The sequence below is a fragment of the Phacochoerus africanus genome, chromosome 10 (assembly GCF_016906955.1).
Source record: "Phacochoerus africanus isolate WHEZ1 chromosome 10, ROS_Pafr_v1, whole genome shotgun sequence".
NCBI classification, from domain to species: Eukaryota; Metazoa; Chordata; class Mammalia; order Artiodactyla; family Suidae; genus Phacochoerus; species Phacochoerus africanus.
The window spans coordinates 81,937,925-81,964,235 of NC_062553.1; the positions used below are offsets into that span (position 1 = coordinate 81,937,925).

General features: G+C 38.6%; 1 protein-coding gene across 1 annotated transcript in view; it reads left to right on the forward strand.

Moving 5' to 3' along the window:
• Positions 1 to 24,059, forward strand: part of TTC29 (tetratricopeptide repeat domain 29) — a 233,915-nt gene extending 209,856 nt beyond the window's left edge. Inside the window, exons 12-13 of the mRNA XM_047799227.1 lie at positions 23,271 to 23,340; positions 23,931 to 24,059. Coding sequence (XP_047655183.1) covers positions 23,271 to 23,340; positions 23,931 to 23,934 — 74 coding nt within the window. The 3' untranslated portion in view covers positions 23,935 to 24,059. The remainder of the gene's footprint in view (positions 1 to 23,270; positions 23,341 to 23,930) is intronic.
• The last annotated feature ends 2,252 nt before the right edge of the window (positions 24,060 to 26,311 follow it).

Here is a 26,311-nt window from a genome sequence, read left to right on the forward strand (position 1 = left end):
ATGGCCGAGTAATATTCCATTGTATATATGTACCACATCTTTATCCATTCGTCAGTAGACAATGAGGTTGCTTCCATATTTTGGCTACTGTAAACAATGCTGTAATTAACATATGGGTACATATGTCCATTCAAATTATTGTTTTTGTTTTCTTTGGGAAAATACCCAGAAGTGGAATTGCTGGATCATATGGTAAATTTTTTGAGGAACCTCCATACTGTTTTGCATTGTGGATGTAACAACTTACATTCCCACCAAGAGTGCATGGGGGTTCCCTTTTCTCCACATCCTTACCAGCACTTACTTTTTTTTTTTATGATACCCATTCTTAACAGATGTGAGGTGATAACTCAATGGGGTTTTGATTTGCATTTCCCTGATGATTACTTATATTAAGCATCTTTTTATGTGTCTCTTAGCCATCTGTATGTCTTCTTTGGCAAAATGTCTATTCAGATCCTCTGCTTACTTTTTAATCAGACTATTTATTTTTTCAATGTTAAGTTGCATGAGTTCTTTGCATATTCTGAATATTAACCCTTTACCAGATCTGTCATTTGCAAATATCTTCTCTCACTCAGTAGCCTGACTATTCATTTTGTTGATAATTTCCTTTTAAGTGTGCCATAGTCCCATTTTTATTTTGGCTTACATTTCCCTCACCCAAGGAGACAGATCTAAAAAAAATATATTACTAAGACTAATGTCAAGGAGAGTGCTGCCCCTATTTTCTTCTAGGAGAAATGAAGTGATTCTAAGTCTTACATTTAAATCTTTAATCCATTTTGAATTTATTTTTGCGCATGGTGTGAGAGACTAGTCCACTTTGATTCTTTTGCATGTTCAGATTTCCCAATACCATTTATTGAATAGGCTGTATATTCTTGCCTCCTTTGACCATATAAGCATGTGTTTATTTTTGGGCTGTCTACTCTGTCGCATTGATCTATATGTCTGTTTTTATGACAGTGCCATACTGTTTTGATTACTATAGCTTTGTGGTGTAGTTTTAAACCAGGGAGAATGATACTTCCAACTGTGTTCCTCTTCCCCAAGATTTTTTGGCTATTTGGGGCATTTTGTATTTTCATATGTATTTTAAAATTATTTGTTCTGGTTTGTGAAATATGCCATTATATTTTTATAGAGTTTGCACTGAATCTGTAGAATGCCTTTGGTTGTATGGTCATTCTAACAATATTAATTCTTCTAATCCGTGAGCATAGTATACCTTTCTATGTGTTTAGTCACCTTCAATTTTTTTTTTCATTCATGTCTCATAGTTTTCCAAGTATAGGTCTTTCACCTCCTTGATTAGATTTATTCTTTTTGATGCAACTGTAAGTGGAATTGTATTCTTAATTCTCTCTTTCTGACACTTCATTGTTAGATATAGAAATGCAAAATAATTTTGCATTTTAATTTGCATCCTACAATTTTATTGAATTCAGGCTGCCTGCACCGGTGTCCTCATGGTAGAATGAACCCCCCAAAATGGCTACTGCCAGTGTCCTTGTCCCCAAAGGAAGTCCCAGTTTCCTCCTGCCTCTCTAATAGGCTCTCCAAGAACAGCAAGTGGGTCTGACCCAGGATCCTTTCAAATTACTGCCTCTGCAATTGGTCTCAGAGCATGTGAGATTTTGCATGAGCCCTTTAAGAGTAGCATCCCTGTTTCCTATAGCCCTCTGGTCTCCTGTACACAAGTCTTGCTGCCCTTTAAAGCAAGATGTTCTGGGAGGCTTGTCTTCTGATACAGGACTGCCAGGCTGGGAAGCCCAAAATGGGGCTGGGAGTCCTTGCCCCTTGGGGAGAACCTCTGCATAAAAAAAAAAAAAAAAAAAAAACACCTCACTATTGTAGTAAAAAGACTCCAGCAGTCTCTCAGAAGTAAATGTCTAGGTACACTGAAAAGCTGTTATCTTGTGTTCATGTGCTTGACTTGTTCAAATATTATCTGAAAATCATCCATGTAATAGCTCTATTTCCTCAAGCTCTTATTTGAGTCATGAGAAAGCCACTCATGAAGACATTCTTAGTAGGCATTTGCCACTCCTTAGACGAAAACCAGTTGATTTTAAACAACAGGTTATCCATTATTATAGCTAGGTAACATAATAACAGAAAATAGGGTAAGTAAATGGATTCTATTTAAATAATAGTTTTAATAATATTTTAAAATATGCATCTTAAAATCCATTAAGTGTTAATCTCTTATTTTTTGAAGGAAAACATATTTGAAATTCGGTCTATGACTGTCATTATTTCATGCAAGTTCATGAAATTTTGTAATTGTGATATATATCATAGATGTACAGAAGTGTATAAAACACATATATTTCATCCAAATGTTCATGTATTAATCAGAACATGATGCTAAATTCAATAGTATACCAAATCCACAAGTTACAATGTTCAATATTTATTCAATTGTTAGAATAAATCATTATCATTTTATAGACTTATTCATTCACATTCAAAAATTATTGATTGAATAAATGCTCTAAGAGTTCTAAAGATCTCTCTAAGCTAGGATTCTTCAAGAAGTTTTCATTTTATTTATTTTTTTAAATTTTTTTATTACTCAAATGAATTTGTCACATCTGTTGTTGTATAATGATCATAACAATCCAATTTCACAGGATTTCCATCCCATAACCCAAGCACATCCCCCTACCTCCCAAACTGTCCCTCCCATAACCCAAGCACATCCGCCTACCTCCCAAACTGTCTCCTCTGGAGACCATAACGTTTTCAATGTCTGTGAGTCAACATCTGTTCTGCAAAGAAGTTCAGTCTGACCTTTTTTCAGATTCCATATGTCAGTGAAAGCATTTGATGTTGGTGTCTCATTGTATGGCTGACTTCACTTAGCATGATAATTCATTCCTAGGTCCATCCATGTTGCTAAAAATGCCGGTATTTCATTCCTTTTAATGGCTGGGTAATATTCCATTGTTTATATGTACCACCTCTTCTTGATCCACTCCTCTGTTGATGGACATTTAGGTTGTTTCCATGTGTTGGCTATTGCAAAGAGTGCTGCAATGAACATCGGAGTACATGTGTCTTTGTGAGTCGTGGTTTCCTCTGGATAGATGCTCAGAAGTGGGATTGCTGGATCAAATGGTAGTTCTATGTTTAGTCTTCTGAGGAATCTCCATACTGTTTTCCACAGTGGTTGCACCAATTTACAATCCCGCCCACAGTGTACTAGGGTTCCTTTTTCTCCACACGCTCTCCAGCACTTATTGTTTGTAGACTTTTGGATGATGGCCATTCTGGCTGGTGTGAGGTGGTACCTCAGAGTGGTTTTGATTTGCATTTCTCTAATAATGAGTGCTGTAGGAAGTTTTCATTTTAATAGAGGATACAAGATAGGTACGCATGATTTGTTCAAAGAACTATGAGAGATAACTCTTTCTTTATGAATGAATTCATGAAAGAGTTTAACTTGAAAGATGAGCAGGATTCTTTGGCCAATAGGGATGGGGGAACAGAAGAAAAAGTCTAGGAGTTCCCCCTTTGGCAAGGTTAAGGATCTGGCATTGCCTCTGTAGCTCCATGGGTTCAATCCTCCCCCCGTCGCAGTGGGTTAAAGATCCAGCTTTGCCACAGCTGTGGCATACATTGCAGCTCGGGCTTAGATTCAATCCCTGGCCCAGAAACTTTCATATGCTGTGGGTAGCCAAAAAAAGAAGTCTAAGTAAAGAATGGAATAGCATGAATGTAAGACAGAAATGAAAAGATAGAAATTGTATGCAAAATGACAAGGAACCCAGTTTACCTCAATGTACTGTATCTATGGGGAAATGGGAGAAATAAAGGCAAGCTGGATAGAGATGGAAAGCGATGAAAATTTTGGCTTGTGTATTCATCATTGGGAAGCTTCTCAAAGTTTTTATGCAAAGGTCAGATGAGCAGAGCATCCCCATAGGAAGATTAATCTGGGAGTAGAATGTAAGTTGGATTTTGGAGACAAGAAAGAAGCCAGAGAAACCAGTTAGAAGACTACTATAATAAATCAGGTAATAGAGGCTAAATTAAGCTGGAACCCTTGAAAGTAAAAGAAAACAGCTAATAAAAATCTTCATGTTGGAGTTCCCATGGTGGTACAGCTGGTTAAGGACCTAATGTGATATCCATGAAGATGCGGGTTCAATGCCCAGCCTCACTCAGTGGGTTAAGGATCCAGTGTTGCTGCAAGCTGTGGTATAGGTCTAGGTCACAGATGCAGCTTGGATCCGGTGTTGCTGTAGCTGTGGTGTAGGCCGGCAGCTGCAGCTCCAGTTTGTCCCTAGCCTGGGAACTTCCATATGCCTCAGGTGTGGCCATTAAAAAAAAAAAAAAACCAACTTCATGTTAAGGTATTTTAACTTATCTTCTTGAAATATGAATCATAATGTGTAATGATGCTAATAATTACAGTTTCAGGCACCAAGTTACCTGCTAAGGCTACAAAGATAAAATGTGGATCCTCTTTCCAAATATTCAGTGCAATCGATCAAGTAATAGCAACATTTCGATCCAATAAAAAGCATTCACAATTGAATTCTACCCAACTTTTAAGGACTATATAACTCCTGTGCTTTTAAACCTTCCAAGGTTACAAAAAAAAGAGAAGCATCCAATTATTTTTTATGAAATCTGTATAAGATTTAATACAAAACTTTACAAAACACTAAAAAAGAAAAATAATTTAGAGCAATTTCACTTTCGAACAATACTATAAAATTTTGAATAAACAGAATCAAGTGGACTATTAGAAGAATAACACACTGTGACCAATTGAGGTTTCTAACCGGAGTGTGAAGACAGCCCAGTATTTAGATCTGTTAATGTGACTGGCTGCAACTGGGATAGTACTGCCCTTCCTCAGTCTCCTCTGTCAGGGTCAAGGTGGATCCCAGAGCTCCTCTTACTCATTTAGAGATCCAGGTGGTCTGGATAATGTCTCTTCACTCCTGCCTCCACATCAGAATTGGCAGGAGCAGAGAGGGCAGCCAGTCTCTGTAAGCATCAGCCAAACTCCTACCCTTACCCTGGCTGGGATGCCTACGTCTACCCCTACTATCTGCCCGAGGCATCAGGAGTAATGTCATTATCGCTGTTCAGAGCAGTGATGACAAAAAATCCTCATCTCCCAAGACTCTCCTACTATAAGGTCTACTACTCTTTTTTTTTTTCCTTTTCTTTCTTTTTTTTTTTTTTTTTTTAGGGACTCACCTGTGGCATATGGAGGTTGCCAGGCCAGGGGTAGAATTGCAGCCATAGCTGCTGGCCTATGCCACAGCCACACCAACGCAGGATCCGAGCCGTGTCTGTGACCTACACCACAGCTCGCGGCAACACCGGATCCTTAACCCACTGAGTGAAGCAAGGGATTGAACTCGCAACCTCATGGCTACTAGTTGGATTCCTTTCCACTGCACCACAACAGGAATTCCCCATTTTTCTTCCCAATCCCATCTTCTAATTCTGTTCAACCACTAAAATCCTTTCAGTGAGTCCTCAAGAAATTCATGGTCAGACAAGCAATACCCTCCACCTCCACTTCCTAAGTCCCCTTTGCTGCCTCTGCTAATTGAAGCCTAGCTCCCCCCCAGGACACTGCTGTCTCTGCAGTGCTTTCCAGTGATGGCCGCTTCCTCTCCCCTGTCCTTGAGGCCTTTGGGCCTAAAGATATGACCAGTAACTTGATCTTGCTACCACTTTTTACAGGCTAAAACCCTACCTTAAGTCTCAAGTAATGAGACTATATTCTTCTACCTCTCTGGTTTGCAATCTTCTATCCCCATGTCTCTCCCTTTCATCCTTTGAAGCTTTTAGCTCCTGGTTCATCGTCACTACACATAATGATCCTTCCAGTATATTCTTCTCTCACTTTCTTGACCTCCTCTACCTCAGTGACCTTGTCTTCCATCTTATCTCACCTCCTCATTCCTGCAGTTTAAACCTAGAGTTTTTCAATAGTGAAAATTGCACTGCCTTCCTAAGTGCAGTTTCAAAAATCCCACTATCTTTGGTCCCTCCACTTTGCTTCATATAATAGATGGGTTCCTATCAGGATCTCTTACCAGTTGGTCCTGCCACCTTTGCATTTTCCCTCAGTTCCTTCATGTCCCCACTTCTACCTCCTATCTCCAAGTTCCCAGCTTGTGTTTATCTTTGGGATTTGAACATGAGGAATAAAATTCTAGGAACTCTTAGGAATTCCCCCAAATCATAAGTTATGCTTAAAAACTACTTCCACAGGCTTAATACTCTTGAGTTACTGTCAATACATTCAAAAGTCTACTACAATCTAGGGGTTCCTTGGTGGCTCAGGAGGTTAAGGATCTGGCATTGTCACTGCTGTGGCTCCAGTTTGATCCCTGGCCCAGGAACTTCCACATGCCACCAAAAAATAAATAAATAAATAAAACAAAATAAAAATAAATAAATTTTTTTAAATCTATAATCTAAAAAATATAAATATATAAAGAAATATGACATTGAGTAAAATTTACAAAGAATTGTTGCCTATAGTGAATATTCAAACAGTAGAAAATACCAGCAGACATTATTGTGGTGAATATTCAAATAATATAACACTCTAGTCTCCTAGCATGTAAAAACACTATTCAGAATCACATACCAAGAACTTAACAGATTTTTCTTTTTTCTCCTTCCAAAACTTATTTGTGAGAACACCGTTCCTAGATCTTGTAAGGTATACCATTCACGTAAGCCGAATAGCATCTCTGTTGTTCACAAAAACAAGCAAAGCAGACAGTGCCACAAACACATACGTATAACACGGCAACGGCTAAAAACAAGCCTGACTATAACATGACTATTTCTCTCTTACACGCTCTCATTAAGTTTCCAGCAGTGTCAACCTTAACTTTGATCCCGAGTGTCAGCATTTCCTACTCTTCCTTTCAACTTGATGCTAGTGGATTTCTTCCCCCCCCCCCCAAACTAACATCTTTATGCTGTTAAGCTTTAATTCTAACAGGGGAATGATAACACCTTTACCTGTTCCCCAATTATCAATGTATCTTTTTTTCCCTGAGATTCAGGATTTAGCAAAACATACACATTTCCTGAAAAATTCCAGGGAGGAATTGCCATGTGGAAACTACTCTTGTCTTTAAGCAGAAGACACCACCTCTGTGGTCCATCCCTTGCCCCTTTCTCTTCTTCACACTTGCCAGGTTAAACCATCACGTTACCTAAATTTAACTCTCTGACCACTTCCTGTTTATATTCTTACAACAGCCACACTGATTGGTCTCATTTTAAATTCATGATCAACAACCTCAAGTGGGCCCTTAATGCTAACCCCAATCACTGTATTTCCCCAGTGGGTTCTCTCTCCCCTTCTCCTAGACAACTGCTTCACATTTTCTCATCTTCCTGAACCTCCAACACTTTCTCCCCCATCCTCATTCTCAATTGATGACCCTATTTCTTATTTCATTTTTTAAACAATCCAAAGAGAACGTCAATAAAATACCATCACATCTACCCGCTCACCTGTATCTCGGCTCAATATACACTGTCTCCTTTTACTGAGGATTGACTGTCACACTCCTAGCCTAGGCCAGCCTGTCCACCTGTGTACCGTCCCTCATCCATTCTCATTTTCTCAAAGCCATTACCTCCAACAGTTCTCCCCCCTCTCTCCATCTGCATCAAATGGCCTGTAGATCATTCTTACCAGTAAGAAGAACATGCTGTAATTTCTCTCATCTTAAAAAAAAAAAAAAAAAAAAAGTCTTTTGATCTCACAATCATCACTAGGTTCTGTTCCATTTCTCTGCTCCAGTTGTTCATTACGGCATGCTTTAAAGAACCATCTATGTTAGCTGTTTCTAATTACTCTCCTCCCATTCTCTCCTGAACCCCCTCACAGCAGCCCCACCTCCTACCAAGATTACTCTTCTCAAGCCCATCAATGACTTTCATATCACAGAATCCAATAGTCATTTCTCAGCTCTGCCCCCCTCAAGTTATTTGACCTATCAGCAACAATGAACAGAGTTGATGACTCCCTCTTCCAAGGCTTACCTTCAACTGGCTCTTCCTTCTTCCCTGGGCACTCCTTCTCAATCTCCTTTGCTGGTTCCACTTAATCTTTCCCATCTGTCGACACTAGACTGGCCCGTGGCTCAAGCTTTAATTTCTCCTCTTTTCTGTTTCCACTCATTCTCTTACTCATCTCTTCCAATGTCATGGCCTTAAATATTCTCTACAAAGCTGAATCGATGAAAATTAATAAATTTTGTGTAGCTAAAACCCTCTTTAATTAAAACAGGAAGGAAAAGAATCTGAAAAAGACTGGATATGTGTACATGTATAACTGAATCACTTTGTTGTACAGCAGAAATTACCACAATATTGTAAATCAGCTATACTTCAATAAAACTTTTTTAAAAGATGGAAAGGGAAAACTAAGTAGTTCTGTAAACTTAACTGTCTTAAACTATTTTCAGCAATTGTGCATGAAGATCCCATTTCTTCTGAAGCACTTTAGATATTGTGGCTAAAAGTTTAGACTTTTTCTGCTTTTCTCGCAAGATGAGCAAATAATATAGTGAAAAAGAAAACTACTTTTCAAAAATTGAGTATTTCTTAGGTATTCATTAAAGAGTTGTCCATAGATCTTGCTGGAGAATTTTTTTTTAATTAGCTGGCTTTTCAAACCAGTTTCAAACTAGTTTTGTTTTTATAGATCTTTATATATATGTTTTTGCCTTTATATATATTTTGTGCTTGCACTTCAAATTTTAAGAGCAGAAATAAGTCATTTATTTTGTCCTTCAACAGATGTTTATTGGTCATCACTATATGCCAAGCAATACTTTATGATGTCACGCTTTTTTAAAGTAAATCATAAGCTACAAACTCTTTCACTCAGAAAGCATTAAGTATGTACTGTCTCTAAGACATCATGCCAGGTACAAGCACAAATATATTACTTTTTAAAAGAGAAGATTCTACACGACGTATAGCAGGGGGGACTCTACTCAATATTCTGTTATACCCTATACGGGAAAAGAATCTGAAAAAAAAAAAAAAAGAATCTGAAAAAAAAAAATGGGTATGTGTATATAACTGAATCACTTTGCTGTACAGCAGAAATTGTCATAACATTGTAAATCAACTATACTTCAAGAAAACTTTAAAATGCCAGAAAAAGTCTATAATCCAAAGATGATAAATAAATGGTGATGATATGCTTAAATTCAAACGACAAAAAGTTTTTCAAAAATGACTTCTACTTATCTATAAGTCAAAATACACGTGCAGGAGTGTGACACGTACATGTTAGGGGACGTGCTCTAACAGGGGTTCTCTGCTCTTCACATTTTAGACCCACCAATCAAGCTATTGAGGAATCTGAGTCCTGACACGGAAAATCCAACAGACTTTTACTCTTGCTGAGACAAGCATTTAAATGCATTTCCATGTATTCTGTTAATGTCTTCGTGTTGGTTTTGAAACCCCACGCTCCCTCCTAGATGATCCTCTTAAATTGCTTTACCAAATTGTACGTAAAACTCTCATTTTTTTGTCTGAAGAGTAGGCACTAGCACAGAGAATCAGGCTGAGATTATGGATAGAGTCCTCCACTGAAGCCCTCTTCCCAGCCATGTCCTCCTGAATCCACCTCATTTGAACGCTGCTACCAATGGTACCCAGGACCTAGGCCACAGTTGTGTGTTTTTCCCTCAGAGGATACTCAGTGAATACCTGCTGAATGAATGACAGCTGAATAGGGTTTACCAGTAAACAGAGTATGTTCAGCATAAACTATACCCACTATTGGAAAAGCAGTTTAGCTGGTATCATTTAGAGAGAAAAGTCGCATGACTCTCTATCTCATTCATGATTATACAAGTGGAATTTAAAATCTGTTTAGGGAGTTCCCATCATGGCTCAGCAGTAACAACCTAACTAGTAACCATGAGGAAGCGGGTTCAATCCCTGGCCTCACTCAGTAAGTTAAGGATGCGGCATTGCTGTGGCTGTGGTATAGGCCGGCAGCTGCAGCTCTTATTCAACCCCTAGCCTGGGAACTTCCATATGCTTCACATGTGGCACCAAAAAAAAATGAAATAAAATATGTTTAATCAAAAGAGTTGACCGAGCAGTTGGTTTGCTACTTGGGTTCTACAAAACACATGTGGTAATGGCCCAAGGCTGGCCTGAGTATTTCAGAAGTCTTTGTATATAATTTTTATTTCTCATTATCCTCACCTTCTCTGCAAAGAATGGCTGATAACCTTTCCTTATGATGTCTGAGTTTTTAAAAGAGTGTTGATTTCTCTATTTTTTATGACCAGCCTTACACTTGTTAAATGTAATTTTTGCTTTATGTAACAACAACAAAAAAAATTGCGATATGATGCCCTGTGAATTAACAAGAATGGCTGGACAAAAGACAAGAAATCTTTTAAAAACAAATATTCACATTAAATACCTTGGATAAGTAGGCCTTTGGGGGATTTTTCTTTAATGCAACAAAAGTGCATCCTGTTTTCAGAAACAGTTTCTCTCAGATCCTGAGCTTGTCCAAGGCTGTATTTCGTAAGTAAAGGCTTTGTTTGTACATTAGTATTTTACATCTGAGAGTCTTACTAAATCCTTTTTTGATCAATCTGATATTGACCAGATCTATATTGATTTCTTCTACACTTGTTTATGGTATTTGTTTTGATATGTCTAGGATTAAAAGCCAAATTAACAAGTGTAATCAATTTTCTCAGTGATAAAGAAAAGTCCTCTAGTACCTTTCGACACATTCATCCAGGGATAAAAAAAACTTAAGGGAAGATGTTGTAATAAATGGATTGATTTATTCAATCACAGGGCATAAAAACATTAGCTCTGGGAAAGGATTTTCCTCTAAGAGCTTTAGCTACCGAGTTTCTCTGGTGTTGCACCAAGTGATTTGCATTTTTAGAGAAATTTCATGTCTGCAGCGAGTTCAGTGAAAACATGAATAAATTGCTTTTCTTTCCCTCTTTTTCTGACTTTATGAAGCTGAATGCATTAGGGGCTGAGTCAAAGTAGAATGAAATAAAGGCAACCACGCACCCGATGGAAAGCCTGGATTACGCTCCTCTCCAGCCCAAGCCCAGCTGTCTTGGACTTCCTGTCAGATTGGAGATCTTCAGGGAGATCCCCAGGGCCCGTGGCAATTTTTTTTTTCACTGCTACATTAGAAACGACCTCTAGAAGACAAGAAAATAGACAAACAACAATTAAGAACTAAATAGGCTTTCCACAGCAGTGCTCCACAAAGTCAAATAAATCCTCCTCCCCAAGCCTAACACACACATAACAGATTTCCTGTGACTCACCTTCCTTCTTCTGAATTCATGGGCGTGAGAGTGAGTCTAGACTTCGGAGCACAGGCTTTGGATCCAAACTGATCTGAGTTTGCATCTCCACTGAGCCAGTTCTCACCTGTGTGATGTGGAACAAGTTCATCCCTTCAGCCTTTGTGGGGTTTTTTATCTGCACATCAGGGATAAGAATGCCTAGAGCTTAGGGTGGTTGAGCAGTTTGAAGAAAAAAAAAAGTCCTCCCATCCAAGTACTAACCAGGCCCCACCCTGCTTAACTTCTGAGATCAGACAGGTTGGGTGTAATGATGAAATAATACCATTTTCAGCAACATGAATGGACCTAGAGATTATCATATTCAATAAAGAAGGTCAGACAGAGAAAGACAAATATATAATATCACTTACATGAGGAATCTGGAAGAAAAAAAAAAAGAATTATTTACAAAACAGAAATAGACCCACAGTTGTAGAAAGCCAGTTTACGGTTGCCAAAGGGGAAAGGGGGGAGGGAAAGGAGTAGATTAGGAGGATGAGATTAACATATACACGTTACTATACATAAAAAAGATAAACAACAAGGACCTACTGTATGTCACAGAGAACTATACTTAATATTTTATAATAACCTACTAGGAAAAAGAAGCTGGAAAAAAATGTGTATGTATATAAATGGATCACATTGCTGTTTACCTGAAACTGACACAACACTGGAAATCAATTATACTTCGGTATAAAAAATGATAGTAATTAGAACATAAAAATTAATAAAAATTAATAAATTTCTGAAGTCCTTATTATATGCCCTAGTACAAAATCTCCTCTCAGTAGAGGAGGGGAGATTTTTTTCAGGAAAGAGGGTAATCTGATTTTGGTTATTGCGGCTTGACTAGGAAAAAATGCAGAATTTATAATGTGGCATTAATAGGAGAAATTTTTTTTCAACTGTATTGAAGACATCAACACTATATTTATCTTAGAAAAGTTTTCAATGTCTGAACAGACTGATAAATGTGAATCAGATTCTCATTAAAAGTTAGAAGGTGATCTCTTCAATACTTCATCCAAGTCTAGCTCCAGTCTATTTAAGATAATGATGCTTAAGAGGGAAAAAGAGCCTCCAATTTTGAGTTTGAATATACTTCTGATCCTTGCATAAATTTTAATAGGCTTCAAATATTAACAAAAGCCCTTGAAAAGGGAATTGCTATACACCAGAACCTGTAATATGAAAGGCCACATGTCAGCTTTTGACACTTGAATCTATCCCAAACTTGAAAGATGTGTCCTGCCTTAAAAGTGTTATATCTTGACTATTGTACTCATTGGATCTAGAATAACCACATCATGATTTCTGCTTCAGAACACAGGGTAGAACAGATTACTTTTTTTGTTTGTAAGCAAAAAATAAAAAAATATTACCAAGAAAATTCGCTTTTTTTTTTTTCTTTGGTAAAGTGAGATTAACCCTGTTACCTCAGGCTTTGATTCATTGAATTTTTATAGACTATAAAATGGGAAGTGCCATGAATGACACAGCAATATTAAAAAAAAAAAAAAAAGGAACAGGAAAAGGAGAAAAAGACAAGGGGAAAAGAAAAAGGAAAGACCAAATCATATATGAGCATCAAGTATGTTGACACTTAAACCATGCTTCACATAACAAAACTGGTGTTATTTGCACTTTGTGATTATTTTATGCAATTACACACACACACACCCAATGTCCATTCTCCCACTTTGTCTGCTCTCAGTCCCAGGAGACTGACTTCAGACTACATCTCACAGGTTCACTTGCCTTCTGTCTTCCTGGCTTGGATGTATGCAAAGGGAGTCACCAGCAGGAGGTCAGAGGTTAGGAGGTGGAGAGGTCGGGAGTTACTTCTTTGCCCCTGATTTCTACTCAGTTCAGACACTCTGAAACCTTGGCTTCTAGATTCAATTAAGTGAGCCCTTTTCTAAATTTCCGCCTCTCACCTGCCCTCAGCCTGGGGAAGAATGGCATAGCATCCTTCCACTGCATGTCACTGGGTATTCAGGATCCCTTGTCATTCTATAGCCCTGCCCTCATCTCTCAATAGTCCTTTCATTGAAGTCTTTTCAAAAATCCCAGTTGAATGTGCCATCTGTTTTCTCGATACCCACCCCTTCTCTATTGTGAGTATCAAGTGGGATGGCTAAAGGCAACCAAGTACAAGAAATATTAGGAAACATCTCTGTGCTGAAGAGTTCAGATGACTAGAGAACAGGGCTAATGAGGCCATCATGTGTGTCTGGCAGTGGTCCAGCCTCACAGGCTGTGTCCCTGACCAGCCATTTTACACACCATCAGTTACAAGGAGGACCATGCCAAGAAGGACACATGAGTGCCAATCCATCACCACTTCTGGGAACTTCATTCAAAGATGAGCTGTTCAATTGAGGTAGCTTCAAAATCATCTTTGTCCCCAAAGGATAGCTTTTATAATGTTTATAATGTGATTCTAGTGAAAATTTTACAGTTATTTTAAATAATATAACCATACCTGTCAATATCTTTGTCAAAGATATACTTTCATTTGTTGCTGACTCTGTAGCTAATGCATAAAGACAGGTTAAAACTCAAGCTTATCAAAATATGCCTTATATACTGGCAGCTGGACTCAGGGTTTATAAGAATATATATTCAGGTGTTCTCTTCTGGCATAGTAGGTTAAGGATCCGGTGATGTCACTGCTACAGCTTGGATAGCTGCTGTGGTGTGTGTTCAACCCCTGACCTAGGAACTTCCACATGTTTCAGGCATGGCCAAAAAAAAAAAAAAAAAGAATATATATTCAACTTAAATGTCTTTAAAAATTTTCAATTGCTGTGATTAAGTGAATGAAACTATATAGCTCCTATCTAAATAATAAGCCTTTTTTTTTTTTGTCTTTTTAGGCTACACCTATGGCATATGGGGTCAAATTGGAGCTGCAGCTGCTGGCCACAGCCATAGCAGCAAGGGATCCGAGCCATGTCTGTTAACTACACTGATGCTCATGGCAACACTGGATCCTTAACCTTCTGAGCGAGGCCAGGAATTGAACCCACAGCCTCATGAATACTTAGGTTTGTTACTACTGAGCTACAACAGGAACTCCAAATTTTAATTTATTAAAGTGATCATCTGATTGCAACTGTGAATGATAAATTTTTAGTTTATGTACTCTATTCTCCTCAGTACAGTGACCCTCTAAAACCACATTGTAATAGGGCCATCGTAGCTGTACGACTGTATTAATATTGATACTGGGCTTATTCCCATAGTGTTAATTTTATATGATTTGAATACATGGGGAGGAGGGAGAGACTTCTGTTCTTTTGTTAGAAATCAGTTTCCAAGACTCTCTACTATCAGCATGAAAAAGAATTATTTCTACTAAAATTGAATCTATGATTTTAAGTAAAATGTGCTGAAATACTAACACAAGAATGTAAGCTCCTCATTAATGGCATATTGCTAAGATTCCCCCTATAAGATATGAACAGTTTTTGTACGTAGTATTTATTCACAATCATTTTCATATAACACAATCTGAATTTTAGTTTGTACCAAAACCTTTTGAGACATTTTGATAAGGTCAACAGAAAGCACAGTCTTTTAACATTAGGTGATCAACTTTTTGACAATAGCGGGACCAGCAGAGCTAATGGAGTAAAATAGCCTGCAGGGTCCAGCTAAATATAACATACGAATGTAATCAACCGCTATGATGACTATTCAGAAGTAATCCCTTTAGCTTTGAACTGCAACACATATTTCAATGAGGCAAAAACCTTATGAAGAAATTCTCTGCAGACCACACTGATACAATGCAGCCTTCAGAGCCTGCTCTATGTGTTTGCAGCTTGTGGTGAGTTTTAAATTTAAGGTAATGACTGCTGTATATTCATGTGAGCATACAACGGTACTTTTGATTTGTTGTGGAAAGGTTGAATCCATTACTAGGGGTCTAGTCTATAAACTCTGACACAACCTTTATGTATGAGTTATTATTTACCCTTTTCTAGCAAGGCCACTAAAAATGTTTTGCCTGACAAAATTACAAAAATTCATCCACCTTTTCAGTCACAAAACTACCAGGCAGCATCTCTTCCATTTCAATGTATACTCCCCTACAGATAACATATTTTAAGATCTCATTTATATATAATACTGTATCACGTGAAAATTATATGCCATTATTTTCAAGTAAAGGAACAGGATTGTGGGTTTATTGCCTTTCAGCATTATTGACTTATTCTGTTGCTCTTTGGTACAAAGTGGGCTAAAAGGTAGTGAAATGAGATCCTTTTGTTGCCAGTTGAGAGGATCTACCCTTTGAGAGTCTTTACTATTAGCAACAGAGAAGTGCCTGCTTCTACTAAAATGTAGGCATTACAAAATAAGCAAATATCACCCTCTCAGCTTTGGTTGATTCTGGTCTCCCTCGCTGGAGTGATGTGAGTCCTAATCATCCAGCCTCCTTGAAGACCTGCCAATCAAACATCTCAAGTCAGACCCTAAGTCGGACCCACAGGAGGAAACCTAGGAATCAAAATGAGTGCTTTTGCAAGATGGGGAACAAGAGTCAACCATCCCACAATGATCACCTTGTTGCAAAGGAACAGAAGTCTCGGGACACCTGAATGATGACTTCAGATGTCCCCCTATGTAAATTAAACCTCTTTGCTAATGTTTCCTAACACAGCAGGTGTGAATGTCTTTTATTTAAACTGGCACCTGTGGCCTGAGTTGAGTAAAAGAATAGCTGCAGATATAGCTATGCTTCTCAGAGAATCTACTTGGAAAATACTCCACAGTAAAAACCACTTTGGCTACATGGAATGGATAGTCAATAGGGACCTGCTGTATAGCTCAGGGAAATCTACTCAGTGTTCTGTGATAACCTGGATGGGGATGGGGATGTGGATGGCTGAATCACAATGCTGTACCGCAGAAATTAACACAGCATTGTAAATCAATGTTTAATTGATTTAATGTTTAATGTTATTCTTCAATAAAAGTAAATTTTTAAAAAATCACCTTGGCTCAGCATCTGGAGAATGAATGCTAAACAATTATTTGAGACCAACCAGGCCTGATTTCAAACATGAAAAATCTAGGAACAATTTATCCAGTTTAAGAAATATTGCTACATTCTGCCAAACCAAATCGAATGCTGCATTTAAGACTTTAGACAGTATAAAAGAGGCATTAGGATATAAGAACAGTTCTATATATTGTGATGCAATGAAAATATTAAACTGAGAAGCCCAAGGTAATTCTTTACCTCAAAGAGTGAAAGAATATATTAGTTAAAGACTAACCTTAAAAATGGGGAAAAAAAAGTAAAGGCTAAGCTTCTATCACAGATCCCAAAAGTACAGTCACTTAAGAGTGCATAAGTTTGTTTTTTCCTTAATCCTAAAGTGAGCCGCCTACATTTACAAAGTAGTCCCACAGGCACTCAAGCAGCCATGACCTTCCATCTTATTGCTGCACCATTCCCTAGGGCAAGGTTTCTCAATATTGCACTATTAAAATTTTGAGCTTGGAGTTCCCGAGATTGCTCAGTGGTTAACGAACCCGACTAACATCCATGAGGACTAGGGTTCAATCCCTGGCCTTGCTCAGTGAGTTAAGGATCCAGTGTTGCCATGAGCTGTGGAGTTTGTCACAGATGCAGCTCGGATCCCGGGTTGCTGTGGTGTAGGCCGGTGGCTATAGCTCCGATTCAGCCCCTAGCCTGGGAACCTCCATATGCCATGGTTGCGGCCCTAAAAAGACAAAAAGGAAAAAAAAAAAAAAGAATTTTGAGCTGGATGATTTTTGTGTTGGGGAGAAGGGTAGGGAATGGCTGTCCTGGCATAGTGGGTGTTATGCAGCATCCTTGGCCTCTGTCCCCTAGATAACCATAGCTCTTCCACCTATCAGTTTTGACAACAAAGATATCTCCAAATATTTCCAAGTGTTCCCTATGGAACAAAATCATCCCAGTTGAGAACCACTGGTTTGAATGTTGTTATTTCTGCATGGTAGAAACTAAGTCATAGTTTTCCATATTCAAGATTAAGGAAGATGGAAAATTTAAGGAGAAATGAATGCCCAATGCCCAACGATCAGACCCAGAAGCATTCTGTCTACATTCATTGGTGAGAATTTATTCATGTGACTTCAGCCAAAATGTAGATACTGATGGGGAAGGGTTACTAGATAACAAACAAACAGAAAACTGGTAAGTGAAAGGCAGGATTGCTGGAGCCATGTCTTGTGAAGGCAAGAAAGTATAAGACCTAATGAAGAAGTAGAGGGATTGGCCTTAGATGGGAGCACAGGGGACATGAAGCATATAGAACAGAAATTAAATGAATGAGTAACTGTTGTGGAAGCTTTTTCCTATTATGTTTTCTTTCCTTTATGAAACTGGAAAACAGGAGTTCCCATCGTGGCGCAGTGGTTAATGATTCCAACTAGGAACCATGAGGTTGCAGGTTCGATCCCTGGCCTTGCTCCGTGGGTTAAGAATCCGGCATTGCCGTGAGCTGTGGTATAGGTCGAAGATGCAGCTTGGATCTGGGGTTGCTGTGGCTGTGGCGTAGGCAGGTGGCTACAGCTCCGATTGGACCCCTAGCCTGGGAACCTCCATATGCTGTGGGTGCAGCCCTAAAAAGCAAAAATTAAAATTAAAATTAAAAAATTAAAAATAAATAAAGTGAGGCCCAATTGTGTGTTTTTCCAGTCTTCTGAGCCTTACACTGCAGGAGAGGGATAGGCAGAGAGTTAGATTTAACTAGGATTACAGTTTTGTCTAGTGAGTATGATAAAATGAGAAAAATGTAAGAAAGTCAGCCAACATGCAAGAGGGTGAATGACCATGGAATTTAAATCATATAAAAAAGGGAAAGAAGAAATCAAAATAAGGAGAAATGAGGAAAAGATGGTAGGCTCTATGGGAATGGATGAGTGTATGTGTACAACTGAATCACTTTGCTGTACAGCAGAAATTAACACAACGTTGAAAAACCACTAAAAAAAAAGATGGTAGGTTTGGAAGTCCCAGAGGGTTTGAAGAATTGCTTGGTGGGGTGGGAGGGTAGGAGAGGAAGTGATCTAGCAAGAATAAAAACTGGCAGTCAACTAGTTGAATGCAGGAAACTGAGCTTAAGGGGGCTTGCAGTTACTAGTATGACAAAGTTTGAGTATGGGGAAGTTCTCCTATGGAGCAGTGGGTTAAGGATCTGGCATTGTCACTGCAGTGGCTTGGGTCACTGCTGTGGCACATGTTGCACCCCTGGCCTGGAAACTTCCACACGTCATAGGCTCAGCCAAAAAAAAAAAAAAAAGAATAAGAAAAAAGAATGAGCATGGGAATTAATGGCTACAGTAAGGTAAAGGAAAGTATCTAAAAGAACAGAGCTTAAGGAATTGAGATAAAGTGGTAGGCAAGTGACAATGAGCCAATGATAAAATTAGCTGAGACTGATCCCAGTGGTAAGTTGGTCACAAGATCACAATAGTTGATTGTATAAACTGATGATATGAGTTTTTGGAAGGGAAGAAGGGAGGGCGAATGCCCTGAAAGAGAGCAGTAGACAGGAGAACATCTATCCATCTCTAAGTCCAAAGGTAAGAGGACTGAGCACAAGGAAAACACAAAGGGTTTCTGGGCTTGCAGTGTCCTCAGAGGACAGCCAAGATGCTGTCAGGGCAAAAAGATAAAGGGAGGGAGTTCCTGTCGTGGCTCAGCAGAAATGAATCTGTCTAGTATCTATGAGGATTCAGGTTCAATCCCTGGCCTCACTCAGTGGGTTAAGGATCTGGCGTTGCCGTGAGCTGTGGTGTTAGGTTGTAGATGTGGCTTGGACCCTGCACTGCTGTGCCTGTGGTGTAGGCCAACAGCTGCAGCTCCAATTCGACCCCTATCTTGGTAAATTCCATATGCCATACCAGTGGCCCTAAAAAAGCCAAAAAAAAAAATGGTAAAGGGAATTTCAGAAAATAAAATGAGAATGAATGCAGTGTAAATGTTTTAGAAGTTGGGGTAAGTGGGAGTTGGGGACTTGGGGACAAAATAGGAGATGTGCAGAATCTTATGAAAAGTGGAATGCAGGGTCCAAGGAGACAGGATTAAGATGGAGGAATACAAAGATTGGAGCTCAACTTCTCTCCTAAAAACAACAAAATTCACAACTAAGGACTGAGCAATCTCCACCCAAATGAACCAGAAACCTTAAAAAAGATAGCCTACTCCAGAAGAAAAAGAGGAGGCCACATCAAGAGGTAGGAGGGGTGATTTCCCAATATAAACAACCCCATACCTCCCAGGTGGGAAGCCCCACAGACTGAAAACTAACCAGTTCACCTACAGGAGTGAGAGTTAAGAGCCCCACATCAAACCCTCATGTGCTGGGATCTGGCACTGGGAAAAAGAGCCCCTGGAGCATCTGGCATTGAAGGCCAGTGGGGCTTGTGCGCAGGAGCTCCACGGGACTGGGGGAAACGGAGACCCCATTCTTAAAAGGTGCACACAGACTTTCACATGCACTGGGTCCCAGAGCAAAGCAAAGTCTCCATAGGAATCTGGGTCAAACCTGACTGCAGTTCTTGGAGGACCTCCTGGGAAAACAGGGGTGAATGTGGCTTGTTCTGAGGGAAGGACATTGAAGGCAAAGCTCTTGGGAATATTCAGCAGCTACCTTTCTCTGGAGGTGGCCATTTTGGGAAAATCTGGCCCCACCCATCAGTCAGCCAGCGCTGAGAAGCCCCAGGGCAAACACCAATCCAGGTGGGATCACAGCCCTGCCCTGCCCCCTCAGTAAACAGGCTACCTAAACACCCCTCAGGCACACAGCTACCTCAATCCCATCCAGAGACTAAGCCCCATCCACCAGAGGGATTAGAATCAGCTCCACCTACCAGTGGGCAGGCATCAGCCCCTCCCATCAGGAAGCCTACAGCAAGCCCCCATACCGACTTCAGCCACAAGGGGGGCAGACACCAGAAGTAAGAGAGGCTACAACTCTATTATCTGTAAGAAGGTCACCACACCAAAAACCTATAAAGAGGAAAGGAAAAACCCCAGAAAAACAGCTAAGCAATGAGGAGATTGTCAGCCTCCAGGAAAAAGACTAGATTGTTGATGCTGAAGATGATGCAAGACATTGGAAATAAACTGGAGGCAAAGATGGATAACTTACAGGAGACACTGACCAAAGAGATACAAGACATAAAACATAAACAAGAAGAGATGCAAAATACAATAACTGAAATAAAAAACTCCCTAGAAGCAGCTAACAGCAGAATACAGGAGGCAGAAGAACAAATAAGCGAGGTGGAGGACAGATCAGTGGAAATTATGGACGCAGAACAGAAAAGAGAAAAAAGATTGAAAACAATTGAAGAGAGGCTCAGGGAACTCTGGGACAACATTAAACGCACCAACATCCATATTACAGGGGTGTCAGAAGGAGAAGAGAGAGAGAAGGGGACAGAAAAGATATTCCAAGAGATAACAGTCGAAAACTTCCCTCACATGGGAAAGGAACCACTCACTCAAATCCAGGAAGCACAATGAGTACCATATAAAATAAACCCAAGGAGGAGGAATACACCGAGACACATATTAATCAAACTGACCAAAATTAAAGACAAAGAGAAAATCCTGAAAGCAGCTAGGGAAAAGAAACAAATAACATGCAAGGGAACCCCGATAAGGTTATCGGCAGATTTTTCAGCAGAAACTCTGCAGGCCAGAAGGGAGTGGCATGACATACGTAACATGATGAAAGGAAAAAACCTCCAACCAAGATGACTTTACCCAGCAAGGCTCTCATTCAGATTTGAAGGAGAAATCAAAACCTCCACAGATAAGCAAAAGTTGAGAGAATTCAGCAACAATAAGCCAGCCTTACAACAAATACTAAAGGAACTTCTCTAGGCAGAAAAGACAAGACAGCAACAGGAAACAAAATTCCACAAATGACAAGGCTCACCAGTAAAGGTATATGTACAGTGGAGATATGAAATCATCCATGCACAATTATACCACCAAAATCAGAAATCATGAGAAGAGGTGGGTACAAATGCAGGACCCTGGAGATGAACTTACAATTAAGAGAACAACAACTTAAAACAATCTCATATATAGACTGTTATATCAAAACTTCAGAATAACTGCAAACCAAAAATCTACAATTGATACACAAACAAGGAATCTCTGGAGAAGAAATATATCTCAGTAAATAAGTGCATAATCCACCATGAAGGGGGTCATTTGACATCATTCTTGGAATGCTGAAGTCTTCTTACATCTGATTCTGATTTCCTCTCCATCAAAGAATTTATGATAACTATAATTAAATAATGCAACTGCACAATTAAATAATACAGTTCTACAATTATATTATTAATAACCATTTCTCTCCATGGTACAATGTAAGGTCTATAATGTCTTGTTTATCACATCACCTAGAATGATGTAATGTCTATATTGAAGAATCAAGAAGATGTAACAAATTGTGAGGACATATTTATATAGTTACACTGTTTTTTAACCAATTTATGCATTTTTATATTTTACTTATTTACAGAGGGTGTATTATTTCTGTTATTCTTGCCAGTTATTCTTTTTATTATGCTATATAAAGTATTTAATGGTATATAAGGCTTTCTTCTTTATAAATTTTAGTTGTGTAATATACAAAATTTTAATATAATGCTAATTTTTAAAGAAAAATTGAAATGTAATAGATAATACTAAATAGTAAAGATGAAAGCCATACAAAATGGGATAAAGTATAGAATAAATTTCCTATTTGTCTCGGCATATTTTCCATTCCACTTCTCCAGAGGGAGTCATTCTGTTTCTTAAGATCCATGATATAATAATCTGTGTGAAAGTAATTGTGCTTAAATGTATGTATTTTATTCTGTAAAAAATATAAAATAAAATTTAAAAAAACAAAATAAAATAAAGTTGTAAAAACAAAACAAAATAAAAGGTGGAATGCAGGAAATGAAAGGGACCTGGAAACTGAAGCCTGTCTTAAGCAAGAATAAAGAGAATCTTGTTAGATAAGTCCCAGAGCATTCAAGTCAAAAGGAGAAAGGCAGATGAAAGTTAAGCAACAAATTAACATGTCTTTCTACATATACACTTCCCATCTCTTATTTGATTATTTGGACACTTTATATTGCATTCCACATTAATTGTCCTTCTGAGTTTTGTCTAAACTGGTCAGCTTATCCCCAAACAGTGGCTGTCCCAGTTGCCATTTCATATATCACAAGAACTCTATGAATTAGGAATTTGAACATGGCCTGACTAGGCATCAATTGAGGTTACCCACTGATGATACTCAACTTAGAGATGGCTTGGTTTGAAGGACCCAAGACAGCTTCATTCACAGACTGGAACTTTGGCTGGATGGCTAGAAGGCTGGGTTCAGCTGGGACTGTCAACTGGAGCCTCTATTCACAGCCTCTCCAAGGTGGCAGTCTCGGGGTGATAGGATTTCTTACATGACAACTGGCTTCCTCCAAAGCAAGCATCTTAAGAGAACTATGTAGAGGCTGCATAGCCTTTTCTGATTTAGCTTCAGAAGTCATGCAGTCACTTCCTCCACATTCTGTTGATTATATAAGAGCTCTAAGTCTAACTCCATTTCAAGTTGGGAAAATTGGATACCACCTCTTGAAGGAACAGTGCCAAGGTCATACTGCTGAGGAACATGTAGAGTGAGAGAGATCCTGTGGCCGTCTTTGACCAATACTATCTGCTCTGGTGACACAAGTGATACACATACATTTATCACACAGATGATAAGGGAAGATCTCCCTGAAAAGTGATGGCCAGGCTCAAATTCAAAAGATCTGTAAACTGTTCTTGTGATAAACCATTCAATATACACATCTTTTTTTTTTTTTCTTTAGGAGGGTCAAGAAGATCCACAATGGAAGGTTTATATCAAACATCAGAGTTTTTGGAAGAAGAACACAGTGGGTATGATAAATGGAGTTAAAGTTTTTATTAAGTATCCACATTATGCAAGATACTAAGTAGAATGTAATTCTCCAAACACACACACACAAAAGTACCTGCACCTAACACTTGATAAGCTAATGCTAGAAGTCCAATGCGCTATCCATTGTGCCACAGAGCCAGTTGATAAGCTGATACTAAAAAATTGTTTTTAAAAAAAATCATAGATGTACATTTAAATAACATATAAGGTTGAGTGCTTTTAATCTTTTAAGCAACGTCTGAAAATTACAGAAAATAAAATACAGTCGACCTCTTGAAACAACCCAGAAGCTAGGGGTGCTGACCCGTCACACAGTTGAAAATATGCATATAACTCGTAGTCAGCCCTCCATATATGTGTTTTATCTGTATCCTCCGTCTTGCATTCGCAGATTAAACCTAGCCACAGATTGTGTAATACTGTAGTATTTACTATTGAAAAGTCCACACATGCATGGACTCCCACAGTTCAAATCCATGTTGTTCAAGGACAACTATAATATCTTAAAAGCAAGTGTTTTTTTTACTTAAAATTTAAGTGTATAATTTATTTTATTTCTTATTTCCAGATAACCGCCCAAAAAAACAGCTTTGACTCAACAACAAAGCAAGAAGAAATACATCATATCACTTTTAGCCCTTGAGACCTATAATAGGAATGTGTTACAAATAATACAGATAGAGTTATAATGAAACTATGACTGTTTTTACTGGATTTTGTATTATAAGTAACTACTACAAATTTAGTCTAAAATATCTAAATCCATGCAAATAAAATGTATCCCAAATGCTTAGAAAAAGCAATAATTATCCACACACTAAACTATAAAATTTTCCTCTTATCCACTATTCTACAAAAAAATAGTGCTATTATAGGATCAAAATGTGGTTGTGTCTAATGAGAAAATCATTTTAAGCTTAAGGACGTCTATGCTGAATAAAGGTAGGAGAAGACCTACTACAATTCCAGGGATTCTTTTTAACATGGATAAAAGGATTGTAAGCAATAAAGATTATCATATTGCTAAGCATTGTTCACAACAGTTTGCTTTACCTACATAAAGGAAAACTGTTTCCTCTACTCACACCACTTCTAACACCAAATGTGTGAGTTTTTCCACTGGAAGCAGGTCTCCAATTCTCAGCAGACACTGACCGGGTGTCATAATTTAAGGTAATTCTGACACTAACTGCCAGGAGTTAGCACAGACTGCACAGATTAAGGGGTCAGTTCCACAAGGCTGTCCCCCACCTCATGTGCCAATGGCAAATCCTAGCTTGTCACTTGTACTTCGGGCTGAGTTGGCCACAAACCAAGGATCCCCACAACCCCCTTCTCTGCTTCAGTAACTTGCTCTAACAGCTCAGAGAACTCAGGGAAACAGATAACTTAGATTTGCTATTTTATTCCAGAGAACAAAATAGAAGATATAGGTGAGCAAATAGAAGTATAAGGCAAGGCATAGGGGAAGGGACACCAAGCTTCCATGCCATCCTGGGGTGCAGCCCCCTCTGACCACCTCAATTCATTCACTAATACAGATGCTTTTCAGTTAGGGTTTTTATGGAGGCTTTATTACCCAGGCATGATTGGTTAAATCATTGATGCTTGGTGATTAACTCAACTCCAGCTTCTCCCTCCTCAGAGGTCAAGATGTAGTTCAGCACTCTAATGACATGATTGGCTCCCCTGGCAACCAGCCCCCCATTGTATGGACATTCCAAAAAGTCACCTTATTAACATAAATTCCAGTGTGGTTGAAAGGATCTTGTTATTAACAACAAAAGATTCTCCTGTCATTTGTATTCATCTCTCTAGAACTCTTTAATTTTCCAGGGACTCTATGTATATAGGAGCTATATACTCTATGTATATCAGGAGCTCTGTACCAGAACCAAAGATGAAGACCTCATATATATTTCTTATTATATTACAACATTACACTGTGTAAAAGTATATTTTATGATACTTCTAGCTGATGGTATATAATGTGTCCCTACCAATTTTAATAGACTATGAAAATCCTTCAGTCGTAGGCCCCTTCCTTAATGTGCCCTACCAATTGAGAAGACATTGCTGAAATAAATATAGGTGTAATTTCTAGAGATTTGCAGGTCCAGGGAAATCCATAAATGAAGTACTTTAGCAAAAATAAAGACTTACTCCCGCTTAACTTTGTCAATAGACACTTTAACTTTGGTTCCTTTGAATTGCTCTTGACTGAAGTTTGTGGACTGACCCTAGAATACTGCATGTGGAGTCACGCTGCCTCCACAGAACAGCGAAGCATCCACAGTCTGTCCAAGGAGGCAATAAAGCACAAATATCCAAAAACCACAGATGAGGTAAATGGACAAATAAAAGTTATCCTTTGTTGTTTATTGAATCAACAGAACCAATTTCCATAGCATCACTGATTCCTGAATTATTATTCAGGAATTATTATTCAGGAACTTCTCTAGGCAGAAAAGAAACAAAAATTCCACAAATGACAAGGCTCACCAGTAAAGGTATATATACAGTGGAGATACGAAATCATCCATGCACAATTATACCAATAAAATCAGAAATCATGAGAAGAGGTGGGTACAAATGCAGGACCCTGGAGATGAACTTACAATTAAGAGAACAACAACTTAAAACAATCTCATATACATATAGACTCTTATATCAAAACCTGAATAACTGCAAACCAAAAATCTACAATTGATACACAAACATAGAAAAATCAACTCAAATACAACACTAAAGATAGTCATCAAACCAGAAGAGGAGAGAACAAGAGAAGGGAGAAAAAAGAGCAACAAAACCAAATCCAAAGCAATTAATAAAATGGCAGTAAGAACACACATATCAATAATTACCTTAAATGTTAATGGACTAAATGCCCCATCCAAAAGACACAGACTGGCTGAATGAATACAAAAACAAGACCCATATATATGCCGT